This window comes from Nesoenas mayeri (genome assembly GCF_963082525.1).
Source record: "Nesoenas mayeri genome assembly, chromosome: 1".
In the NCBI taxonomy this organism is placed as follows: Eukaryota; Metazoa; Chordata; class Aves; order Columbiformes; family Columbidae; genus Nesoenas; species Nesoenas mayeri.
Genome location: NC_137541.1, coordinates 41,034,910 through 41,059,087, shown reverse-complemented (window position 1 = coordinate 41,059,087; position 24,178 = coordinate 41,034,910). Strand labels below are relative to the sequence as shown.

At 50.9% G+C, this 24,178-nt stretch overlaps 4 protein-coding genes across 4 annotated transcripts; 2 read left to right on the top strand and 2 right to left on the bottom strand.

The window, feature by feature from the left end:
• Positions 1-4,516: 4,516 nt before the first annotated feature.
• On the top strand, positions 4,517-9,895 carry LOC308038041 (cytochrome P450 2D3-like; the record flags this gene model as incomplete). The annotated part of the gene is given in 8 exon segments (XM_080340256.1): positions 4,517-4,871; positions 5,471-5,631; positions 5,758-5,931; positions 7,745-7,886; positions 8,470-8,567; positions 8,571-8,657; positions 9,459-9,600; positions 9,717-9,895. Coding segments are annotated over 8 exon segments (1,338 nt in total).
• A 912-nt stretch (positions 9,896-10,807) lies between these two features.
• On the top strand, positions 10,808-13,383 carry LOC308049450 (NADH dehydrogenase [ubiquinone] 1 alpha subcomplex subunit 6-like). Its single transcript, XM_080359119.1, has 3 exons — positions 10,808-11,011; positions 11,587-11,702; positions 12,549-13,383. The coding sequence occupies exons 1-3, from the start codon at positions 10,885-10,887 to the stop codon at positions 12,678-12,680; spliced, it is 375 nt and encodes a 124-aa protein (XP_080215245.1). The 5' UTR covers positions 10,808-10,884; the 3' UTR covers positions 12,681-13,383.
• A 1,356-nt stretch (positions 13,384-14,739) lies between these two features.
• Positions 14,740-16,834, bottom strand: SMDT1 (single-pass membrane protein with aspartate rich tail 1). Its single transcript, XM_080359131.1, has 3 exons — positions 16,583-16,834; positions 15,905-16,045; positions 14,740-15,025 (listed from the first exon to the last, which is right to left on the bottom strand). The coding sequence occupies exons 1-2, from the start codon at positions 16,736-16,738 to the stop codon at positions 15,908-15,910; spliced, it is 294 nt and encodes a 97-aa protein (XP_080215257.1). The 5' UTR covers positions 16,739-16,834; the 3' UTR covers positions 14,740-15,025; positions 15,905-15,907.
• A 4,230-nt stretch (positions 16,835-21,064) lies between these two features.
• PHETA2 (PH domain containing endocytic trafficking adaptor 2) lies at positions 21,065-21,862 on the bottom strand (the record flags this gene model as incomplete). Its single annotated transcript, XM_080363986.1, has 1 exon — positions 21,065-21,862. The coding sequence occupies one exon, from the start codon at positions 21,860-21,862 to the stop codon at positions 21,065-21,067; it is 798 nt and encodes a 265-aa protein (XP_080220112.1).
• Positions 21,863-24,178: the final 2,316 nt, after the last annotated feature.

The following is a 24,178-nucleotide window of genomic DNA, read 5'->3' as shown; positions in this document are numbered from 1 at the left end:
CTGCCGGAGACTGGCAGGGGTGAACGACAAGGGGAAGATGGTCTCCTCTGTGTTTTCCTTGGCCCCTTCCAACATTCAGGAGGAGAGGCCACCCAAGTGAAGGCAAAACAGGCAAAAAGTAGATGGTGGGCTCAAAAAAGGAGGTGGAGGAAGGACCAAACAAACCAGGACAGGACAGGAGACCGCACTTTCTGGGCTCAGAAGAGGCCACTGAAGAGGAAAGGTTTCTGTGGTCCTCACCAGCCCCAGTTCTGCTGTAGCCGGGGAGATGGACAGCCAGGGAACAAGAGCTGCAGGCTTCACGCCGACGGTTTCTGCTGCTCCAAGAGGCTTTCATCCTCCTGAATGAAACATTGCTGAGGTTTGGATCCATCTAATGGTGTTACGGGGAAATCAGTCAGCCTGCTGGAATTTGTGTGAAAAATTTCTGAAAACTCAAGGAAAATATTCATGTTATGTGACCAGTGTTTCCTGGCTGGCTCCAGTGCTGAAGGGAAGGGGGAGAGAAGGAAGAGTGTTTATTTGGCTGCTGAAAGATTTTCACCGCTCCTCTGTGGAAGAATGAATGAATACACGATGGTGGGTAATTACTGGAACAGCAGTTTTTATAAACAGGCACTAATCTGTGACCTCCATGTCCAGAGTGCCCAACCTGTGATCCCGCAGGAAGATCTCCAGAAGCCACTTGCAGCTTCAGCCAGGGGCTGGGCATGAGTCCTGGACGGCTGTATGTGGTGGTCAGGAGCTATTAAACCCAGCTTCTGGGCTTTTCTGATTCGATACCAACACTTAGAAGGTCATTTGGATTTACGTTTCCATTTTCTCCACTGGTGGCACCTCAGAGGGATGCTGGGAGTACGCAGGAGTGCCTGCTCCCAACCCACACAGTCATTGATGAACCGCGGTGGAAAAGCCCAAATCAAACACCCTTATGGACAGGATATGAGCAGCAGGTGGCAAAACAGGCTTTGAAGCCAAATGCTGTAATTAAAACAGGATTATTAAATGATCATCATCTATCCTGAGCACTGAATGAATGGAAGGTCCTTCAGAAAGTAAAAATAGCATGAGGTCGTAATTAAAAATGATCTTGTGGAATATATGAACAAAAAGGCTCGATTCAAACTGTGCAGGCAACTCGTGCATTATCTTACTTCTGGATGCTTTGTTTTGCAATATTAATAAGCTTTTTCTAAAAGCCTCCTTTCTGTTTATATCGCAGGTTCTCCAGTCAAAGAACAGTGAAGTCTGCATGTTACTTCAGTAACTTCACTTGGCTCGTCCCTAAATTGACTGTGCACAAAGACACGCACCCCGCACAGGGAGGCTGAAGCTAGCTCAGATTATTATGTATGGATTCAGAGGGTTTTTCCCCTGCCTTGAAAATAGCTCACAATATTACTTTATTGAAAAGAAAGGCAAATGAATGTATTTCATTCTTCAGAAGCGTAACTACCCTTCTGTCTGTCTTTCAGAAGGAGATTTGTTGTCTGTTTTTGTTTGCTTGCTTTGAAAACTGTTCTTTTGAATTTCCCTAAGCTTCCACACTTGTCCCAGGCAGTCCAAGCTACCAACCAAAAGCGGAGGAGTTGTCTAGGTTGCAGCCTGAAGCAGGTAGAGGAAAAAGGTCATTTTTCCAGAGACCTTTAGGAAAGGTGTAAACTGGGAGGTGGGAGTGGGGTTTTTTTTAAGCTGGTGCATTTCTCAGGTTGCAGCTGTGCTGCCTCATGTCAAGGCTGAGCCCCAGGAAGAAGAGCAGCTGGACAGTTACTCTTCTGATGGCCTTTCAGGGTGGTGTTCATGGAAAATAAACCCACTTCCCAAATTCCAATCGACCATCCTTGTGACAGCCCAGAGGTGAGTGATGGGGGCCTGACAGCCTTCGGCTCCTGTCAAGATAAGCAAAAAGGAAGGAACCCGGGTGGAGTTTTTTCAGCTGGAGTTTGTAAAAGTGGAGCTCAAGAGAAATTGAAACCAGACGGGTAACATCCTTTTATCAGTGGAGTGATCAGGACAGGCCCACTGTTGTTCTTGGAATCACATTTTTCACTTTTCACTTGTCATCTAAGTGAAGGTCATGAAAATTGGTGTGAGAGAAACCGCTTGACCACCTCTAAGCATCCAGACATCTGCTCAAGCCAGTCCATGGAGTACAGGACCGTCCAGCTCTGTCTCCTTAGACCTCTCAATAGAGCTGTTTGAAATGTGGTGGGCACTGAGAAGCCAACAAACTCCCAAACTACTTGGCAAACATACTTCAGCTCTTGTTGGCTCCCCCAGGCTGTACTTGCTAAGAGTCCTCTCTGTCTCTTCATCCAGGCTGTTAATAAAGAAGCTAAACTTTATCAGCCCCATATGGATACGTAGGGACATCACTAGTGACCAGCCGCCAGCTGGACTCTGCCACTGATCCCAGCTCTTTAAACCTCACGGTCTGAACAATTGTCCACCCACTTTACTGTCCACCTTGCCAGTCTGTGTCTCATTCATTTAGCTACTAGGATACTGTGGGAGATGGTGTTAAAGGCTTTGCCAAAGTCAAGGTAACAAATGACTTGCACTGTCCTCATGCTTTGAGGAGGCTGCCCTTGAAGAACAACCAGCTCTCTGGGACATCTCTCTTTGGGATCCTGCCAAGCAGATCTCTGAATGAGGTGAAATCTGCCCTCCTGAAGGCAAGGGCAGTAATGTTATTTGTTCTGCTGACTTCGGGCAGGATTTAACATTCCACAGCCTCATGGTTACTGCAGGCAAACTTAACCATCACGTCGTGGATCAATTCATCCTTCTTCATGAATAGCAAACCCAGCAGAGCATCTTCCCCAGTTGTCTTATTGATCACCTGTGTCAATATTGTCCTCAGCACGCTCCAGAAACCACCTGGATTGTGCCCAGTCATGTAGTGCGTCTCTATTGAAGTGCGCAGTGAGTCCCAAGGCCTGTAACCTGTGAGAGGGTTCCACTGATCAGCTGGGCTGCGGCGAGTAGCTACCACAACATCGCCCATGTTACTTTGCTGCCTTCTCCTTGCCCAGAAGTGCTTGGCTGGCTTGTCACCTGTCCCATGGCAAAGCTCTGGGCACCTGTCTGCATAAAGCACCACCACTCCTCACCCCTTCCAGCCTGTCTTTCCTGAAAAGCCTGTGTCCATCCGTGGCAGCTCTACAGTCACATGGACTGTCCCACCATGCCTCTGTAATCCAAAATAAATCATAATTCTGCAGTTGTGTTGGGGACTGTGATTCCCCCAGTTGTTCCCTCCCCTGCATATGTTTGTTTACAGGTACCCGAGATGATTCCTGAGCCATGAAGCTTTCACAAGGGACATGTAGGATCATGCTGAGGCGACCTCTATGCTCAGATAATCAGCGTTTAGGTGCCTCTTTGGGCCAGGGGCATTCTGAGGCCTGGGCTGCAACACCAGAGCCCACTGTAGAGTCTTTGCAGGTGCCTCCATCACTTTGCAGTCTGAGCTCTCCATCACTGTTGTGGCAATTGCTCCATTAGGAGCTTTTCTCTGATCACACCGAGATCACAGATCAAACTGTGATGGGTTTACTGCTTCTTTTCAGCTAGAACTAACTGTCGTGAGAGCGAGTTTATTGATCTCCGATGGCAGAGGTGCCAGGAGCATAGAGCTGTGCTGCTTTAGGAAACACTTTTACTGTCTCCATAATCGTGTTTGCAATACTACTGCCCCAAAGGCTGGAAATTTGAGGCTCCTTGCGATACATGTGCTTTCTCCCTTCCAGCTGAGCTGTGTTCTACAAAAATCAAGGTCATTGTGCTGACTGACATTTGGAACTGGATAAAGATGGTTATTCCCAGAAACATGTATGATTTTTAAAGTCTCAGGTCACCCTATTAAGCTAATTTCTGTGACAAATGCTTTCTGTACAGGAAAGCTTGGCCTAACCCGAGCTTTCTCAAGGGCCAATGGAACAAATCCTCAGCCCTGCAAACAGAAACCTGGATGATCTGCGTTTAGGAGCTGCTTCTCCCTTGACTTCTCTGTACAAACAAGAAGGCAACACGGATTCAAACCAACTCTGTCCAAGTCGCCCCACAAGAACGCAGCAAGTCTGAATTGCTTGTTGTGAACTGCAATCCCACCTCGGCTGTGGGAGGGGGCACCCAGAGGTCTGGTCCTCACCCAGCCCTGTCCCACCGAGGCCACCACTGCAGAACCTGCCACTGCAGCAGGGACACAGAGGTCTCTGAGCTCTGGCCTCGCAGGAGGAGGAGAAAGACGAGGGATGACCCCATCACCACACCCCAAGGCTGAGCAGAGCAGAGCAGAGCAGAGCAGAGGAGGAGCTTGGGGTTTGATCAAAGGCCGGCAACTGCAGGGGAGGAGGAGCAGGAACACAGAAAAAGGGCGTGGGGCAGAGGAGAAAGCAAGGAGAAGAGGGCAGCTGCCTGGGGAGGGAAGTGGGAGAGGAGGAGAGAAGGGCAAAAGGAGGCAGAGACAGTCTTGGGTCCAAAGAGAAAGACCAAGGAGGAGACAGGCTAGGAAATGGCATTGCTCCTGTGGCTGGGGTCCCAGCTGTCATCCTACTTGAGCAACGTCTCTATACTGGCAGTTTTTCTTATGGTCTTTACTTTACTTCTTGACTTCACAAAGCGCAGGAAGAAGTGGAGCCGTTACCCGCCGGGCCCAACGTCGCTGCCGTTCATTGGGACCATGCTGTCTGTTGACTTCCAAAACCCCCACGTCTCCTTCAACAAGGTGAGTGCTGGACACGTCTGGAAGGAACTGAGGAGATTCACACTCTCTACCTTGAGGAACTTTGGGATGGGAAAGAAATCCTTGGAGGAGCGAGTGAAGGAGGAAGCGGGATTTCTGTGCTCTGCAATCAATTCTGAAGAAGGTTGGTCACATCCAGAGGGATGGGAAAATCAGAGAAAAAGGCAATAGAGTGACGCAGAGAGAAGTAATACTGCAGCCACTCTCGTCCATATGCATTAGTGACCTGGCTCTACTTTGAAGCCACTTTACACAGTGGGGCTACTGTAACATTAATCCATTTGAAACAGGAAACAAAAAGGAAATAAACAGAAATACAGAGGTAAAATATAATTATTCCCAGAGCTGGATTACTATCAACTTTATGAAGTCTTGGGAAACATACTGATATTATCACATGCCATAAAAGTGCAGCTGAGAGTTTTCACAGCACATTGCCTGTCATGTAGACACAAAGCAAAGTGTTATCTGTCAAGTTACAGATCAATCCTGCAACTCAGCTTTTCTTGGGAGTGTTCTCCTTTAAACAAGGACAGACCAAGCAGTGGGACAGATGAGAAGATCTTCACTCTCTAGAATGATGCATTTGTACTTTGAGTGGTTTGTGGGCTTTTTCTCTTAAAGGCACCAAGGAGGCATCTGTGTGTTCTCGTTGCTGACAGCTGGGGTCCAACAGCTCAGTCTTGCTTTGCTCCATTGCTTGGTCTCCATCTCCATTTTTAGGTCGGCCTTTCGATGTACATTTTCTTGTAAATAATGCAATCTGCAATGTGATCTGCACCACCATCTATGGAGAGCGTTTCGACTACGGTGATGAGATATTCAAGAAGCTGTTACATTTGTTTGAAAAATTCCTGAAGGAAGAAACTGGATTCCTGACTCAGGTAAACCAAAAGCATAATACGCTCTGTAAGTAGCTGCCTTCTGTTGCTTGAGAGCATTGTGATTTCATTATTTTTCTTTTTGCATCACATAATATCTTCTCTGTCTCTCTGGTTCTGACATCCCAGCTTCTTAACGCGGTGCCCATTTTGTTGCACATCCCTGGACTGACACAGAAAGCCTTTCGAGGGCAAAAGGAGTTCGTGGATTTCACAGACACGCTCGTACATAAGCACATGGAGACCTGGAACCCTGCTTACACCCGAGATTTCACCGATGCGTTTTTAAAGGAAATGAAGAAGGTAGGGTGACACCAGCAGAACCCCAGTGTCCAGGGGCAATTCCTTTGCCTGATTAAGCTGGTTGATAGAAGCTGACTTCCTCGTAAAGCTGTATAAAACCTCTTACTTATTTCCTACTTTTTCATTCCACATTGTATCTTGAGAAGGAGGCTGTGAACTTCTTAATGCTGTAACCTCCTTTATTGTCTTAAGAGACCATATTATCTGCTGATGTCCTTGTTCTCCTTTTCTATCTTCATGTTCCCCTCAGAGTCTAACAACTTGCTTCTTTCCAGCCTGTGTCATTTTGAAGGCATTAAAAAAGGCAATAATTGAGAATTCACTAATATTTCTAAGTTTGCACCAGGGGACAAGTCAACACACAAGATTCTGTGTATGTCACTGCCTTAGTGACTGATGATTCAAAATCGGTTACAAAACTACAGAAACAGACTGGCTTTTTGGTATCGTTGTCCAGTCCACAGCCTGCCTTTAAACCGAGTTGTGACTTGGAAAGTCGGCATCTCCTTCAGGATATGTCTCTTAGAGTTGCTTGCCAAGAACTAGTTCCCTGTAGATCAGACAAAGGCCTAAATCTGAACCTCACTGAATTTAAAAGGCATCTTTGATTCAGTCACACACAAAGTCAGTATAAAATCAAAGGTACGTGCGTCAGCCCATCCATCCACCGTATGTTTCTGCACATGGATTCACTAAATTTCAAGTGCCAGATGTCCAATAGTAGCAAATTCTGCCTGCAAATTGCTTCCGCCATGAGAGTCCTCAGGCTGGGCTGCTGTGCTGCACAACGAGCCCTGCTGTGCTGCATGACCAACCCTGCTGTGCCGCGGGCACCGGGCACCTCCAGTCCATACATGAGCCCCACAGCTCACAGGGACAGAGCAACGTCATCTGTGTTGCTCTGCACTGAGCAGCACTATTTGGGGGTGGATGTGAGCCCGACCAACTCACCTCTCTCTTCTGTTCACTGAAGTCCCTGCTAAATCCCTCTATTGGGTTAACTATGGTCAGGTCAGCCCCACAGCTCCCTTGACAGACATCTTCTATTGGGATACCAGTTGAGTTTTAAATGCCTTATTAATTGCTATCCATTTTACAACAGCATCAAAATATACAGAATAACTTAACAGAAGCTAGTCCCTAGGAAAGAAAAGAATGAAGAGGATTACAAAAGACAAGCAGATGAACTCACGCAGAGCGCTTGTCAAAGCTCATATGCTAGCAAATTTGAGCTCAATTAGCATTTGGATGAGAGACCAGTTTTGCTGAAATTGGTGTTGCAGACTTAATAGGCAGCTGTGATATCCTGATTTTTTTTCCCCCCAACCGTAAGAAAACAGGAGGGCAGAAGCAGCGAGAATCTGTAATGCATAGCTATAGATAACCCCCTCAAAATACTGTTAATTTGGCATTTGCCACACCAGTGCAGCCTCCTCCCTACTGTGTGAGATTTATGATCCGATCAAACTTGAATAACTGTGTTCCACCTCCTCTGGGGGAGAACATTACGGCTTGTGCAGGGGCCTGCTGTCTGCTGGAGTGGAGAGCACAAGGCGTTCACTTCTGTCCTGAAGGTGGGTGTAGCGTTCATCCCTCAGGATACAGGAGGTGACTGATGACCTTCAAGTGCAGGAGATAACAGGGTTTCCAACGTACATCAGTCATATGCAGACCTGTGTTCTGCTCTGCTCTCCCAATGAACTTCTTGGTCAGCAAAAACAGATCTGGTGCTTCTCAGAACTTCCCTGGCACAATCATCTTCTTTCCCAGCAAGTGCCCCCGCTCCAGTCACCTCCTTGTTTGCTCTCTGCAGGGCAAGGCTGCTGAAGAGAGCGGTTTCAACTATAACAACCTTCGTCTGGTGACCGCAGACTTGTTTGGAGCTGGTTCTGAGACCACCACCACCACCCTCCGGTGGGCAGTTCTGTACATGATTCTCCACCCAGAAATACAGAGTAAGTGAGAGGACAGAGGTGGGGTGTGTCACCTTCAACCCTCGTTCTTCTGTGAGGAGATTGAACATCTGCTCTCTGCTGTTTGGGTTTGTGGCAATGAGGAACAGCTTCGGCGATTGTTGGTCTGGCAGAAACCAGGAGAAACACTTACATGGCAGGGACTGATGGCAGGGGGGAGCCCTGGCAAAAACACTGGAATTGGAAGGGCAAGTTTGCTCTTGATTTCATTTTGAAGGCTACCTGGGGGCTTTCAGTGGCCAGAGTACCCTCCTCCTAGCATTTGGAATAGATGCTAATCTGTTTTAATTCTCCAGTTCTGCATGGCCAGATACCCTTTCAGCTGCATAGAGGATGGGTAAGGTAGCATGTTGAGTGACATTAAAGGCATAAAGAATAGTTATACAGATGGCTCCCAGCAACTGAAAACAAATGCATTCCTCTCTAGTTTGTCTTCCTTTCTCTAATTGCTTGTACTGCTCTCACCCAGTGTCTACAATCTCATGCTGCCAACCTTTCTACAGCTTGTACCAGCATCTTCTGTTTATCTGAGGGTGCTCTAATTCCTTCGCTGTGCTGCTTTCAGGTAAGGTCCAAGCAGAGATTGATAAGGTGATTGGCAGAGAGAGATCACCCGCCATGGAGGACCAAGTGAGCATGCCCTACACCAACGCTGTGATCCATTAAGTGCAACGCTGTGGGGATGTCATTCCCATTGGACTACCTCACAAGACGTACCGGGACACTGAGTTGCAAGGCTTCTTCATTCCCAAGGTGACCGGGGCCAGATAGACAATCACACATCCTCTAGGTTTGTGCGGGTTGTGTGGGAACCCAGCTGCAGTGGCGGGTCAGTGCAAAGGTTCACTTTCCTCTCAATGGGCTGTGACACCCACTGCCCTGCCTGTATTGGAAGGAGAAAGTCATAGAGCCTAAAGGGCTTTCTGGAGGCACACAACACCAGCTTACTGGCTTTCCTGAGATGCCAGTAGTTAAAACTCTAATCTCTGATGCCATTCAGATGCCACTGGCATTCACTCCACTGTCACTGTGACAGCGGCTGCCCTGGCAGCACTGGTAGCAATGCAAGACTGTTTTGTTTTGGTTTTTTTAGCTTTGTGATATCTCCTGTAGCTTAGAACATTGACATGTGAAACAGGAGAGCTTTGCCATCTCCCCTGCCCCCTGTGAAAGCTGGGTTTTGAAGCCTTGTCAGTCAGCTTTTTCCCTCCAGCTATAAAACAAGTCCAGGAGGATCTGAGCAGCAGAGGCTGTTTCCACTGTGTCGCCGTGAAATTGGCATTTGCACGGAATGTCCTTTGTAAGGATACAAATTGCAAGGGTTGAGATGCTCAGAGCACAGGGCCAGCACCATCTGCCATTGGAAAAGTGCCCTGCTTTACCTCTAGTTTAAATAAGGCACACAAGAGGAGGTGGGTGTCTTATTCTGCAGCACCAAACAATGGTTGCTGTTAGATGGGAGACCTGGAGTAGAGAGGGACCAGCACTGGTCCATTGTGCCAAGATAATGCTGCTGTTCTCACACAAGTTGATCCCTCTTGTGGAGGAGCGCAGGGGACGACGATCATCACCAACTTGTCTTCCGTGCTGAAGGATGAGACAATCTGGGAGAAGCCAAATGAGTTTTACCCCGAACACTTCCTGGATACGAATGGGAAGTTTGTGAAACCAGACGCCTTCCTGCCCTTCTCAGCAGGTAAATCTGAGGGGAGGATCCAGCTACAAGTCAGGGGCACAGTGAGAGGGGTGATCTGCTCCTTCCACGGTGATTCCAGTGTGGTTTAACATCCTTTTTCGCTCCCTCTCTTGCAGGTCGCCGTGTCTGCCTGGGGGAACAGCTGGCCAGGACGGAGCTATTTATTTTCTTTACCACTCTCCTGCAGAAATTCACCTTTGTTCTCCCAGAGGACCAGCCCAGGCCACGGGAGGATGGTCACTTTGCCTTCACAAACGCCCCGCACCCGTACCTGGTGCGAGCAATCCCAAGATAAGTGCACATCGCTCTCCCTCCACTTAGAGACCACCACCAACGCAAACTCTTGTCAGAAATGTTGCAGGATCATCCCAGGCTCCACTCAAGATCTCTCAAGTCTGCACAGATGTCCCCAGCTCTGTAAAGTAAGGATCTGGCCCAACAGATACAGTTTAGCTTCATTCCAGTCCTGCGAAGGGCCAACCAGTTCATGTTTGCACATGCAGGTTGGCTTGTTTTCAGTGCATTCTTGCATGCTAGAAAGACAGTCCTTATTCTAGGTACACCCACGCCTTTGATCCAAATACATGGTTGCTGAAATCAGTTCTGCTTAAGGTTTAGTTCACCAACAGCTGCTTTTCAGAAACACCTCTCTGTGCTGGAAACTATAAAGCCAAGTCTGTTCTCATCATTGAGCCAAGCACAAAAGTAACACTAAAAAGACCTTGAAAGAAGCGAATGGGGTGTTGGCTGCAAGGAGAGAATAGTCGAGTATGTGAGGCAGGTCTGAGAGAACCACAAGGAGGAGAGGGTGGCAAAGAAGACTTTTCAGATCACTTTTATTCTTTTGGATTGTTTTACAGATGAAAAGCATAAATGTGCAGCTCCCACTGAAGTAAAAATTTTAGCAATGGTATTAAGTATTTGCATAATTCAATAGCTTTCATAACTTCCAAAACTGGTATTGGAAAGATAGATGTGAATGTGGATTTCTTGAACTGTGATTATGCATAGAAGCCCCTTCACGCTACGGCCTTTTCAGCGGGGCACATCGCAGCCCCGCCCACCCGCTCGGTTCCTCCCAGAGCAGCCAGCGGGGATTGGCGTTCTTCTTGGCCAATCATATGGGAGGCCGCAAGCCGCCGCTATTTTCCACGCCCCAAAGGCTGGAGTGGCGGCGCCGCCGGCCAATAGAAGGTCGCCGTTCGGGTGTGCGGTCCTGCCGGCGGCAGGGAAGGGGCGGGACGCAGCGCTCGGAGCAGTCGCCGCAGCGGCGGCTGCAGCAGGATGGCGGTGGCGGGGAAAGGCGCGGTGTCCGCGGCCGTGAAGCCGATCTTTAGCCGGGACCTGGGCGAAGCCAAGCGGCGCGTGAGGGAACTGTACCGGGCCTGGTACCGCGAGGTGCCCAACGCCGGTGAGGGCGCGGAGCCGGTCGCGCATGCGCGGGCGGGAGCGCGAGCTCAAGGTCGTGACGGCCGCCCCGCAGCCGTTGGGCTCTGAAGTGCGCGGTTCTCCCGGCTGTGAGGGCTCGGCCCTCGCCGGCCAGCCCCGGGCCCTGCCCGCTGCCCCTGGGCCCGCTGGACACGGCTGTTCGGGGCTTGTGGGCTCCCGGTGCGGCGCGGGCCCGGTCGCCTGGCGCAGGCGGGTTTGCCTGGCCCTGCCTGCCCCGGCGGCCGCCCCAGCACGGCGAGCGCCGGTCGCGTCGCGCCTTGCTTGCCGCTTGGTTTCCCTAACGGAGCGGGAGAGAAATGAGCTTTGAGTTCCCAGAATAGGGATACGGTGGCTTTGTTATCTGTCTCCTTAAAATTGCTCTGGGACTGATACCACGGCCGCGTTGTTTATTGGCTTTCCATTAATTGTATTAGCGAAGCCGGCAGGCACTGCAGGAACAAATGACCGTGTAGTGTTTTCTAGGCTTGAGTTGCACGTTGTCAGTGGGAAAGAGGAAAAGCAACATAGATGAACCTGTGACTGTTGTGTTTCTTCTAGTACACCTGTACCAGCTGGACATCACGGTGAAGCAGGGGCGGAACAAGGTGCGGGAGATGTTCATGAAGAATGCCCACGTTAGAGATCCACGGGTGATAGACATGCTGGTTATTAAGGTACAAACAAGTTATTCCTGTTTTGTTGAAGCTGCACAGGATGGCAAGCAAAACAGTAGTTTAAATACTGTCTTGTGGATGGTTGGTTTTTTTTGGAAACAGTGGCAGTCAAAGACAGGGCAAAAAGATGGTGCTAGCTAGCGTACCATTAAAAGTTACTTTTCAGCTCCTTCGATTGGGATGTGGTTTTCTTCACCTATTCCAAAACATATGTTAGAGTGGCAGTACTTGGTGGGAGGCCGGCTTTAGGGGGCAGGACATCTTGAGTCTGTAATATGTGTGGTTCTGTCTGGTGCAAAGCAATAACCAGCATACCAAGAGTTGGGCAAGGCTTCAGAGTGGGTCTGAACAACAATAACCTCTGCAGCTGTAATGCATTAGAAGGTTTCCAACCAAGGATGGCCATGCTCACCTGTTGTATTTCTTGCATTTCAAGGCAGTTGGTCTGTCTTTACATGATTAAACAAATCTGGAAACAGAATCGTAGGTAATAAATAGGGTAGGTGATGGTTCCAGGCAGTCTCATTCTGCCCTGTGCTGCCATCCTCCAAAACTAGAACAATAAATCATAGACTGGAGTCATGAAGAAGTTCTGTTCAAATCTCTGTGGTAGTGATACTGGTGCAAAGCACTTAGCAGCAATTTTACTTAAAGGCAGAGGGCAGGTACAGTATATGTATTTGTGTCACAGTATAGGTGATGCAAGCAGTCTTCAGGAGTACAGAATTGTCGATGCAGCTGTCCTAAGGGTGATTCTAAGTGCATTCAAATAACTTTTGTAGTACTGTATAGTTAGAATCAGGCTCTAAGTGGGAGCTAGGCTAAAAATCTTCTATCTGTGTGCAGGGAAAAATGGATCTTCAAGAAACTATTCAGGTGTGGAAGCAGAAGACTCACATCATGAGGTATTTCCATGAGACTGAAACCCCACGGCCTAAAGACTTTCTGTCCAAATTCTACGCGGGCCACGATCCCTGAGAGATTGACTCTGTCTTCCTGCCTTGTGTTACAAATAAAGTTTTGTACAGCAGGAAAAAACCTACACAGAAAAATTGTATAGCGTATTAGGAGTCCAATGACTAAATCCAAATCCAGAGCGTGCGCAAGTCATTGTGACCTGCATGAAGATCTGCGACTTCCTAGTTTTTGCCAACGTGTGTTTGGTGGGAGTTTGTCCCATCCCTTGCCCTGGAGTCTCTGCTGAATAACCACAGCACAACCTGGCTGTGGAGCTCTCTGTGAGGCCCGCCGCCGTGTGAGTGTGTGTGTGTGTGTGCGTTTGCTCTCTGGAGGAGATGGCCTTGAGAAAAGCCACTGTAGCAGCAAAAATGTTCCTAGTGCTTGAGGCCCGTCTGTATTCATGCAGTGTTTTACAATTTCATGCAATGACTTTGTTGACCTTGTGGTTTTTATTTGGACACTATTCTCTGTTTACTTCCTCACAGAGAATGGCATAAAATCCAATAACGCCCTTTGTGCAATAAAAAGATCAGCAGAGTCCATTTCTCTGCTGCAAAGTGAAATTACCTGGAAAAATGGCATTTTGTACTGTTGTCTAGAATAGGCAGGCTCTGTAAGAGCTTCTGATGCCTAGCAGAAGATGTCCTACCATCACCTCCTTAATTGAATCAAGAATTACTAGCTCCCTTTCAAGAAGGGTAAGGAGAACCTCTTTAATCAGATAAAACACATTTTCAGCAGGTAACTTGGTGCTGGAGCTCCCCCATGTGTGATCAGCACTGAATGCCTGTAGTGCTCTCAAGCTGCTTTTTATCCTGGCCTAAATACTGGGGCCTTCTTCCCCATATGAGGGCTGTAAAGGAGCACCCCTCAGGGGTACGTATGTCTGTTTACCTAGAAGCTTTGGGTCTGGGGTGCTTTTTAGGACAGGGCTGAAGAAGGAACACGGGAAGGGCCAGGAGGGACCGTGGACTAAAGCAGTGACAGGAGTTTGGCAGTTTAGAAGACAGGAGCAGGGACATGTTTGACCCGCGAGAGCCGATAAACTGGAGCAACCACTTCTTGAGTGGCCTTAGAGAAGGAGGGGACAACTGAGACACTGAGTGACTCAAGAACCTGCCAGCTCTGGGGTCACTCAGGTGGCAGGTTCCCTTTGCGCTCAGTATCAGAGCTGGAGTGTTAGAGCAAACATCAGAAGCAGTGACAAGCAATAAAGGAGTAAATGCGTCCGCTTGAAACAAACACGGTGCTAATGCGCGTGACATTAAAAGAAACTCTTTTGACAGCTACAAGAATACTGAAGGAAACAGTGGGCAGTCAAGAGGAGAGGCCAGATAACTGACCAGAAAGCGTGGGAGAGACACTGCTGGCTCGAAAAAAGAAAAAAATAAAAAGAAATAATTTGACTTTAAACTTTCAAAGTATTTGAGAAAACAGCTGGTCGAATGTGACTGAAGCTAGCCTGTGCGTGCCCTAGCAGGAGAGAAGACCTGTAAAGTCTATTATGCAAGGATTTAATTGCAAGAGTAAATACTTCTACAAAAAGAATTGCTGAAGTTTATACACAGTTTAAAAAGTAAGTATATTAGGGCTTGTACAAAAGGAAGTTCTGAACTACCAAGGAAATAGTAAGTACCTGGAGCCAGAGCGTGCAGATATTTTCACTGTTCACAGATTTCATGCTATAAAATGCATCCGTAAGTTAGTCTGCCACTTATATTCACCATTTACAAAACCTACTCAAAACTCTTAGCTCTGCAATGATAATACTGTGTTTAACCCTCAGTGAGGTGAAATTAATGCTACAGTCTCCATCTGACACACCTGCACAGTGCTGGGTAGTAAATCAACATTATTTCAACAGTGGTGCCGTTTCCAATACGACTCCACTGCTTCCTCCAGGATTCCTGTCATATGCTGTGGATTAGTACTGAATTACAGAAAGGACTTGTAAGAGGAAATAAATAGGAAGAGAGGGTCCTTACTGGCACAGACGTACAGAGGTAGGAAGGTTAAGACAGAATTGCTACATCACAGGCACATAATCTATAAAAACACACGACCAAAGTCACACATCTCAATCTCTTGATGTTTAATTAAGTGTTTTCCCGTATTGCTAATAAAAGGAATCCCAAGCAGTCTTCTATGAGGTGAGCGTGTGTGTGTGCAAGGATGGAGGGCCTTATCAAGCACTTCTTAACCCTGATCTACAGATTTCTGTCATACAGACATGTGCAGGACACTCGCTGGCAAAGGGGACACAGAGCCCCCTGTCCCCTTTAGGAAGGACAAAACAGAGGTGACAGATGTTGGAACCATTGCTTTGTCAATGGTTTTCTCCCTTCTGTTCTTCCATTACAGTTCTGCAAATAGAATAATAAGCCATTACTCTTCAGATACACCGTACAGTGCTCCAGTCTGTGCCTCCCCACCTGAGGGGGAGGTTTACAAAAAAGAAGTTTCTAACAGGGCATTGCGATCTTTACAACCTTTTAATTCTCTGGTTTTAGCTGTGCTGGAAAAATGCAGGAAAATCTCTTTATCAAACAGAATACATAACAACAAATGACAGATTTACAACAAGTTCTTGAAAACAACAACTTTTTTCTGAAAAGAATCAAATACACCCAAACTCAAAACTTTACGTGGGGCAAGCCAAATGGAATAACATAAAATGGAGGGAAGCGTAGATTAGATAAAGGAAAAGCAGAAATAATTCATCTTTATTTGAGGAGTCTGAACGGTCCAGCTACTTCAGAGATCAGTGTTGTTACACCCACCAGACAGTTTGTTCTGGTGGGTTCTGGAATTCTCTCACCTGGTTCACTTCTGTATCACCATGTCATTCTCTTTTAAAACAGTCATTCTCTGAGTTAGCAGAAGACTTTTTACCAGGTAAATGTAATAACACTTAAGTCTTTCTTTTCTGTCTCTGGTATAGACCCTCACTGACTACACTTCATTTCTGATTCAAATGACAAGATCTAAAAGGCCATCAGTTTATTAAGATGTCTAATGAATGTATATAGTGAAGATTTGCTATTCAGGTACCAGCCTGGCCTATCCCAATGTAAAGCAGTTCATAGCCAGAGGCAATACAGCTGCAGGTGTCCCTGTGTTTAACTGCAAACGTGTCTTTCAAAGCTGCTGCTGAGTTATTTCTTAGGCCAACATTCTCCTCACTGCCCCAAGACAAACAGGAAGCCCAAATAATTAGATTGCTGGTGATGTTAATGACATACCCTTTAATCATCGTCGTCATCGTCCTCTGGGACAAAGATATCATGTTCTTCGAGCAGGGCTGCGAAGTTCTTACTGATCTGAGTCCCGACATACAGGAAAGGGATCACAACGCTAAACACCCTCAGAAGGCCGAACGGCGTCTGCAAGGAGCCAAGGAGGAAAGAATGAACTTTACCAGCGAGTGGCACAGTGGCTGAGCTCACCTACTCCCGGCCCACAGGCGCGCCGGGGACCCGGGAGCAGCGGGAAGAACGTTTTGCTGTCCCGAGTGCTGGGCGCGCTGTCACCGCGTCACACTTTACCATACGAACTCCAGTACCGGAGGAGCAGGAATCAGCAGGCGGCTTGGTGCAGGTAACAGCAGCGGCTTAGGAAGGAGAGCCGTGGCCAGCGAGAAGCAGCGAGTGCTCATCGCCACCTCACGGTGCAGCGACCACCACAGGTGCGTGCCGTTCCGTGCCGTGCCGTGCCGTTCCGCAGCGCCGCTCCTCTCACCCTCCCGCTGGCCAGAGGTTCCGCATGCCCGCCCCGCCCACAGCAAGCCGCTCATTAGCCTACACCCTGTCACTCACTCCCACCGCCCCGCCCACATCAGATGCACTCGCACTGATTGGCCACCGCTGCCATCCGTTACGCCGCGATTGGTTGGCTCTCCCATCCGCTCTCCCCTCACTCACCTTAACCGGCCTCGGCAAAATGGCGCCGCTGCGGGTGACGGTGGCGCTCCGGGAGGGCACGAGTGGCACGACCGGGCTGCGACGCAGCCCGCGCCAGCCCGCCCGCCCCGAGTAAGCCGCGGCCGCTGCCAGGAGCCGCCCGCCTGCCGCTGCCATCCTCCTCCCTCCTGCCCCGCGCTGGGCTCCGGTAACGGCCGAGCCGCAGCGTCACCCGGGGCGGCGAGACCTCCGACTCTCGCGAGGCTTGGGGGCGGGGCGTGATCGCTGGTGCGCGTGCGTGGGGCGAGGCCACGCCTTACCTGGCCGCGTGGCGCGCTCCCCCCGCCCCCCCAACGGGGTTCCCGTGCTACCGGGAGAGAGGCACCGCGCAGCGCTTCACCGCCGCCCGCCGGGGGAACACCGGGCACGGTGACCCGGGGAGCGGGCCCTGCAGACCCCCGCGGGCGTCAGGCGCTCGCAGCTCCGTGGGCAGCGCACACGGTTACAAATCACAGCGGTTTATTGGGCTTCACGGCATGAAATACAAACCGTAACAATGTCTTTTAAATGCGTAATACAAGTTCCGCGTGTAAAACAAAAGGCGCATGCAAAACCACCCCTTAAAATAAGAACAGGTCATCTACCCGAAACATAAGCACTTCAAAAGGCAGGAATGTTTCTGCAGGCGGCTCGTAGTGTCGTCTGGTAATTGTGCAGATGGTGCAGCACGCTCGGTGCTGCAGAAGGTGCTACCGACACGGGAACTGCACCCGTCCCCTCTGTGTTTCTGTAGGAGTTACTTAAATGTCTCTGCAAAGGCAGCTCAGAGCGGTAAGACGGGGAGGTCACCCACCCCCAACTATTAATGCAGTAGCTCTTATAATGCAAAATGTCTGATCTTGGTGGTGGATGTTCACCAAGTGGGTAAAATCCTGAGGTTACTCTGACTACTAGGACCTGGATTCAGTGGCAGCCATCGCCACAGTTTTATAAGAAGTTAAATGTGCAGCAATAACACATTACATTATGGGCCTGAATCTGAAACCCCAGCCTCAGAAAAACAGAAGTATTTCATCAACTATTTTAGCAGGATTGGAATTCTTTTTTTCGCGCAGCTTACAAAGCCCATGTCAGAATCTCCCTCCTTTTAGTCTTCAATTTCTTTTAAATTCAAACATTCAGATTCTAGCATTTTTCTCTCATTGCTTTGGCATTGTTATGCCAAATAAAGCTCTTAGAAAGGGATTTAAGTACTTCAAGAAAAGTAGTCATTTGGCTTTAGTGAGTTCTTAGGGAACCTGTTTTGTGCTGCCCACTCATTTTCTATTTTTAAAAAATAAGAAGGAAAAGCAAAGGTGGGAGGTGAAACAGTCCAAACCTGAATGATCGGAGAAAAAACAGTGTGTGGCAGTCAGTCTCATTTTGCTGTAGGGGACAACAAAAACTCTGCTTTTCCTGTACCAATCCCTGCCTGCAGACAGGAGAGGACGCTGCGTGGGCAACATCAGGAAGCTGAAATCCCAACCTTCTGCCTGCGGGCTGCTTCAAAGGCACTGCCAGCACCACTGATCCACAGCTGGGCTGGTTTGATGGCCTCTGTTTTGGTGGTGGAGCACCCAGGCGCTTCCTGCCTAATGAAGCAAGCAGCAGTGGTCATTAAAAAACCCTGTACTCCCACGCAAATTTGGGTATGGCTCCAATTATGGCTCGTTTTACTCACAAAAGGGCCACCCCTGCTATGTGGGCGGGATGGTGAGGGAACCCTGACCAAGTGCACCCGAAGTCGCGCAGCGCTTTGAAGACCTACTAAAGGCCCAGGCACGGATAGCTGGGCCGAGCACAAGTACTGCTTAGGATTCAGTCATTTTCTTCTCAATGCTGCAGAATAAAACACAGAATTACTCCAAATGTGATCAGACAGAAAGCAGAGCGCAGCGCCTCATTTGCAGGATTTAGCTGAGATATGGACTAATGCAAAGACAGGTAGCGTGGAAATTGTGCCATTTGAATGGGACAGATTAAAGCATTAAATATAAGCTCTTTAGTAGTGTTACTAGCACAATCCCAGCTTATTAAAGCAAACTAAGCTTCTTAAAAGTGAAACTGCCCTCAAATGAATAATACTGTTCCAGTTCTGACAGAACTGGCTTTGTTAATTTATTTTCTCTTTCAAGTCACTTGTGATTCTTGGGTCTCATGTAGGAACTGCCATGACATTTTGATTTAGTTTGGAAGTTAAATCTTTACAGTCAAGCTGCCTTATATAAGTGTGAGACACCAGGAATAATCTTCTCTCTGTGTAGACAACGACAAAAAAAGAGAAAAATGCTTGCCAAATCTGACCCTGTCCCCAAAATACCCACGCTCAGAGTGAGGAGGTACCAGGTAGTGCCATCCCCTGACGCTGCTGCCCTGCCATGGGGACAGGGACAGGTTCCCAGCCAAGAATGCTGCAGCACTGAACAATCTGAGCAGCAGGGAAGGAGGCAGAGCTGGCCCCTAAGTCGAGCCAGCTGGGCTGCTGGCAGAGCCTGGGCACTGGCCCGTGGCCACCTGCTACTGGTCTTTCCAAACTGGTTTCACTTAAAAAGCAGCACAAAAATAATCCTCCTGAACCTGAACATCCCGACTGCGAAGAAATACAGACGCAAACCAGAAAGAACTGGATTGCATCACTTGTATGTGAAGGTTACACTCCCAGTGCCCAAAGTCACATTTGTAATATCTGATCTGAGATCTGATTTCCTCTAATACACCACTGAGCCATAATTAGGCAGGAGGCTGGAAGCTCATAATCCAAAACTACCAGAGGTATATTTTCAAAGGCACCAAAAGTTAATGGAAGTCATTTGATTTCTGCATTGGCAATCTCTACTGGCTATTGCGAAATATTAAGATGAGCATGTTTAACTCCAGAAAGGCAAATAGGTTCTACCAGTCATGACCTGGAATAGCCTCTTGCTTTCCAAGCAAGGCTCCTTAATACAACAGGACAATAAAAACAGGTTTAACAGTCAGATAGGAAGCACAAGACTGCTTCACATATTTTTTCTGCTCTGAAAAGCAGCCCTTGCCCCGAGGATAAGGGAGAAGATTTATGAACCCCATCTCCCAAGGTGCTGCAGCCCCTGAACTCAGCACCCCCCTGCTTGTACCGTCTGCCTTGTGGCCAAGGTTTCTGACCCACAGGTGAAGGACAAGTCCAGTTCTGTGGTGAGGCGACAGGCGTACCTCCTCGCAGCCCTCCTCACCCACCGGGAGGATGTGATGTGCTACAGAGCCCAAGTGATGCTGACACGAAATCAGAGGGAAGCACCAGCAGACAGCAGCGATACGGGTTTGACGCTGGAGGGGCAAGCCCAGACATTGCTGACACACAGTCAGTGCTACCTGTAACTCACTCCCACGCTTCCACTTTGGGGCCAGCCCCCTCCTCCTCCCTGCTTTTCCACAGCTTCTCCTCCGAGGGCACAGCTCTGCCAGGAGCTGGGTAGAGCCACAACAGTGAGAGAGGCTCTGCAAGAGCACGATTCTAGATGCCATCTCGGGCAAGCTGCCCAACGAGCCGGCTGAGCCCTACGTGGCACTTTGCAGGAGCTACAGTCTGCAGAGAGGTTGAGAAATTCACCCCTGGCAAGGCAAAGAGGCTCTAGCATCCCTGTTTTGGAACAGAGAAGGCCTGAGTGGAGACATTAACAGGCTTGGCTACTGCTTGACATAGTCCAGATCAGCCCTGGAGCGCTCCTGCTCCTCGCTGTTGCTTCAGAGCAGGTTCAGTGTCTCCTCACTGCTCAGCTCAGGTGCCCAAAGAGACAGATGCAAACCCCTGAAATCCACATCCTGAGGGATTTAGCAGGGAGGAGGGTTAGTGCAGATGAAAGTGAAAAAAAAAGACAATGCAAGAGCCCAGTCCTCGTTGCCCTGGCTGCTGGGCCAGCCACAGCCAGGGTGGCTCACAAGTGTCCTGTGGCAAGGGAGGCACAAGGTGAGAGACACCAGCCAAGGCCAGTGGCCCATTGGTGGCATTTCGTAAGAGCCCAGCCTTATCTGTGGAGAAAGAGCAAAGGCAGTAAGACTTCGGTGCAAGACCACAGACAATAGTAAATGCTGGCCTGTGCAAACTTCCACGCTGAGAAACAAAACCAAAACAAAGTGGAGAAGGAAGGGCAGGCAATGAAGCTCCCAGAGCATCCACCACGCCAGGACAGACACGGGCCAAGCCCGTTGGGTGAGGTTCATTGCGTATGTCCTGATGTGGGCCCCCTCCACACCTCATATCACCAGTGGAGGAAAGTTCAAAGGCGGCTCCCCTGGTACTAAAGCCTCATGGACATAAAACGTGAGGCTTGGGGAAGACCCAGGTCCATCCCACATGCCCCATGAAGCACACATGCACCACACACTCAGCCATCAACCAGGGCAGGGAGCAAGCAGCATCCCTTGCTTCACTCTTCCTGCATGAAAGGCTGCTGGGCATCAGCTGGCCAGTGGCTTGTGACCCGGTCATGGGTGTCCCGTCTTCTGCCTCTCCTGCCACTCCCGTCTCAGCACCATGATCTCCTGCCCATACCAGCTGTGCAGCTTGGAGAAGCAGGCTGTGTCTGGTGACACTGGGCTCTCTGGCATGGCTGGGGACGCCGCGGTGCTGCCAGCAGCCGAGCGCCGGCGCGGAGGCAGGGGCGGGGGCTTCACATGCCCCCCATCACGGTCGGGGCAGGGGGTCCCCCCAGGGACAGCGCCGCCACTGCCCCACGTGGAGTAACCGTTCTCCAGGATGGCGGGCTTCTCCTGGAGGGGCTGCAAGGCGGGGTTGGAGAGGTGCCTCTTCCTGCCAGAGGAGGAGGACCTCCGCGGTGAGTTGCGGCAAGCGGCCAAGCTCTTGCAGGCCTCCTCCAGCTGCTTCTCCAGCTCCCTCACCACCAGACGCATGTAGTCGAAGCTGGCCCGTGAGATTGCCTTCACCCAGGCCTCCATGGCAGCCTGCCCATCAGCCACCAGCACGTAAGCCCTGGCACCAGCGTCGTCAAAGCGGATGGCAAAGGCGAACTCCTCAGCAGCCTCGCACAGCTCTACGGTGCAGCCCTCCAGCACCACCAGCCCCATGGGCTCCCGGCTCTCCCGCTCCTCGAAGTAGAAGAGGAGGTTGCCCTTGAGGACAAACCAGCGGCGCTGGTAGGAGGTGGCGTGGTGGTGGTGGGTATGGTGGTGGTGCCGCTCCACACGCTTGCGGAGGAAGCCAGCATGGTCAGTGGGTGAGTCGCAGGTGGCGTAGTGGGCCACGCTCCGCTCGTTCAGCTTCATGGCCCCACCTAGGAGCAGAGGAAGAGTGGGGGAAGAAGTCAGCTCAGGGTGAGGAACGTCTCACCTGCCCCACCAGGAGAGGCCTGATCCTGCAGGGAAAATCATCCCCGACTCCAGCAGCCAGCGCTGCAGGACAGTGTCAACCCAGCCAGTACCCCTGGGCTGTCTCCTCGCTGCAGCAGAAAGGTCATCACCAGAGCCCCACCACCGAGACACCTGCCTTCTCCAGGGACAACAACACTGCTGCTTCATTTCTTATTGCACGAGTGACCTACTTTGCTGTGTTTTTATGGGGCACACCAAAGAAATTTGCATCTGTGCCTGCTCTCTCCTCTATTATAGGGCAGGACAAGGAGGGCATTTTCAGACCCAAGGCCTCTGGGACCTCCATTTAAGCACCCTCTTCTCACTTCCCATCTCCACGCAGGACCACCTGGCTCCACCAGCCCTCCCAGCAGCAGCACCCCAGCCCCGTCAGGGTCACTGGCAGCACGGTGTGAGGTGCCGTACCGACTGTGTGGGTCAGACCGCAATCCTGTGCCGCCTTCCTTGGGTGGGCTGCTTGCTTGCCGAGGGCCTCCAAAGCTTCACTGTGCCGAGCTCCATCCCTGGTTGGGCGAAAGGTGGCAGAGAAGGAGTCAGAAACCAGAACAGCTGGGACTTAAAGAGTAAAGAGCTGCATTGCTCCCAACCCAGAAAGCTGAGACCCTCAGCACACAGAAGTGGCCAGGGCCAGGCACCACAGGCAGGCAGCTCTGAAAGACTGGGGTGGCAAAACCAGGGCTTCAAAGCCCAAGCGCCATCCCAGCTCAGGACAGCGCTCCTGCAGGTTTATTTTTGCCTCCTGTGGGTTTGTTTTGGTTTTATTAAAAAACAAGGAGCTTTTGTAGAAGCCTATCACTGCACCATCTGCGGAGGCCCTGCAGCAGGTAATTTGGCAAACTGGCAGGTCCCACAGAAGGATTCGGCAAGTACAGCCTTTGACCTTCTACAACTGCAAATGGATGTCCAACCGCTAAAATTCTGGATACAGAAACATGCAGAAAACAAACCACAGCTGCCACTCCCCAGCCAGATCCGGCTGGGGGAAGCTCCCCACTCCTGAGCACCCTCCAGCAACCCTCCTGGAGCCCTTCGCCCCCATCAGGGCTTGTGGGGCAGGGCTAAGGGCAAGGGGCACGTACCCCAGTTGGAAAACGGACAAAAATCCCATCAGGAGTAAGGAAACGCCATTCCCCGGGGGTGCTTTGCCCTTGGCGCGGCACCCTGCGGAATCTCCAGCCGTGCACACTCAGGCTGGGGTGGCCCACGCCAGCCCTGATGTGAGGGGGTGGGAGGTCCCGTGATCTGAGCGAGTGGCATGGAGGTGGGGGAGGGGGGGGGTGCAGAGGGGGGTGTGTGTCTCTGTGTGTGCCTGTGCAACACTGGGCTCTCGGTCTTTGTGTGCGTGTGCATGCGTGTGCAACTGGGCAGTGTGTCTTTGTGTGCGCGTGTGTGTTTCCCGTGTCCCTGCGGACCCCCGCGGCTCCGGCCCGATTCCGCCGCCCGCTGCCTCCCCGCCGTCACCGCGGCCCCACCGCCCCCCGGCTGGCCCAGCGCCCCACTCCAGCGGCGGGACCACGACCCCCGTCCCCTCCCAGCTCACCTCGGGCCCTTCCTGTTCGGCGGCGCTGCCGGCGCGGCGGGGCGGTGCGGGGCGGCCCGGGGGCCGGCCGCGGCCCGGCTGGGGAGGGGAGGGCTCCTGCGGCCGCCGGGGCCGTCCCGCCGCGCAGGCATGCACCGCCCCGCTGGCGGCGGCAGAGGGCGGGGGGCGGCCGGCGGGGTGGCGCAGCCTGCATGGAGCTGCTTTCTGCCGCACCTCTCCGTTCCGTCCGACACCTTTTGGGTACCCCCGGGGTCCCACCTCGGGGAGACCTAAAGTGTCCCCCTTCCCGCTCAGTGCAACTATTGGGGTGCAGCAGCCATGGGGTGCGGCAGTGATAGGGCGCCAGTAATGGGATGTAGCAGCAGTGAGGTGCAATGGCAATGGGGTGCAGCAGCAGTGGGGTGCGTTATCGGCAGGGTGCAACGCTGACTGTGAGGTGCAACAGCTTTGGGGTGCAGCAGCAATGAGTGTAATTGCTGTGGGTTCAATGGGTCTGTTACTAACGGGGTGCACAGGCACAGGTGGCCGATATCAATGGGGTGCCACAGCTGCGGGACGCAGCACCGGCACGGTGCAGCAGCAACGGGGTGCGATCCCGGCGGGGACGGCGGCTGCGAGGCGCAGCGGGGCTGGCTGCAACTCAATGCCATGCCGGGCCGGGCCGGGCCGGG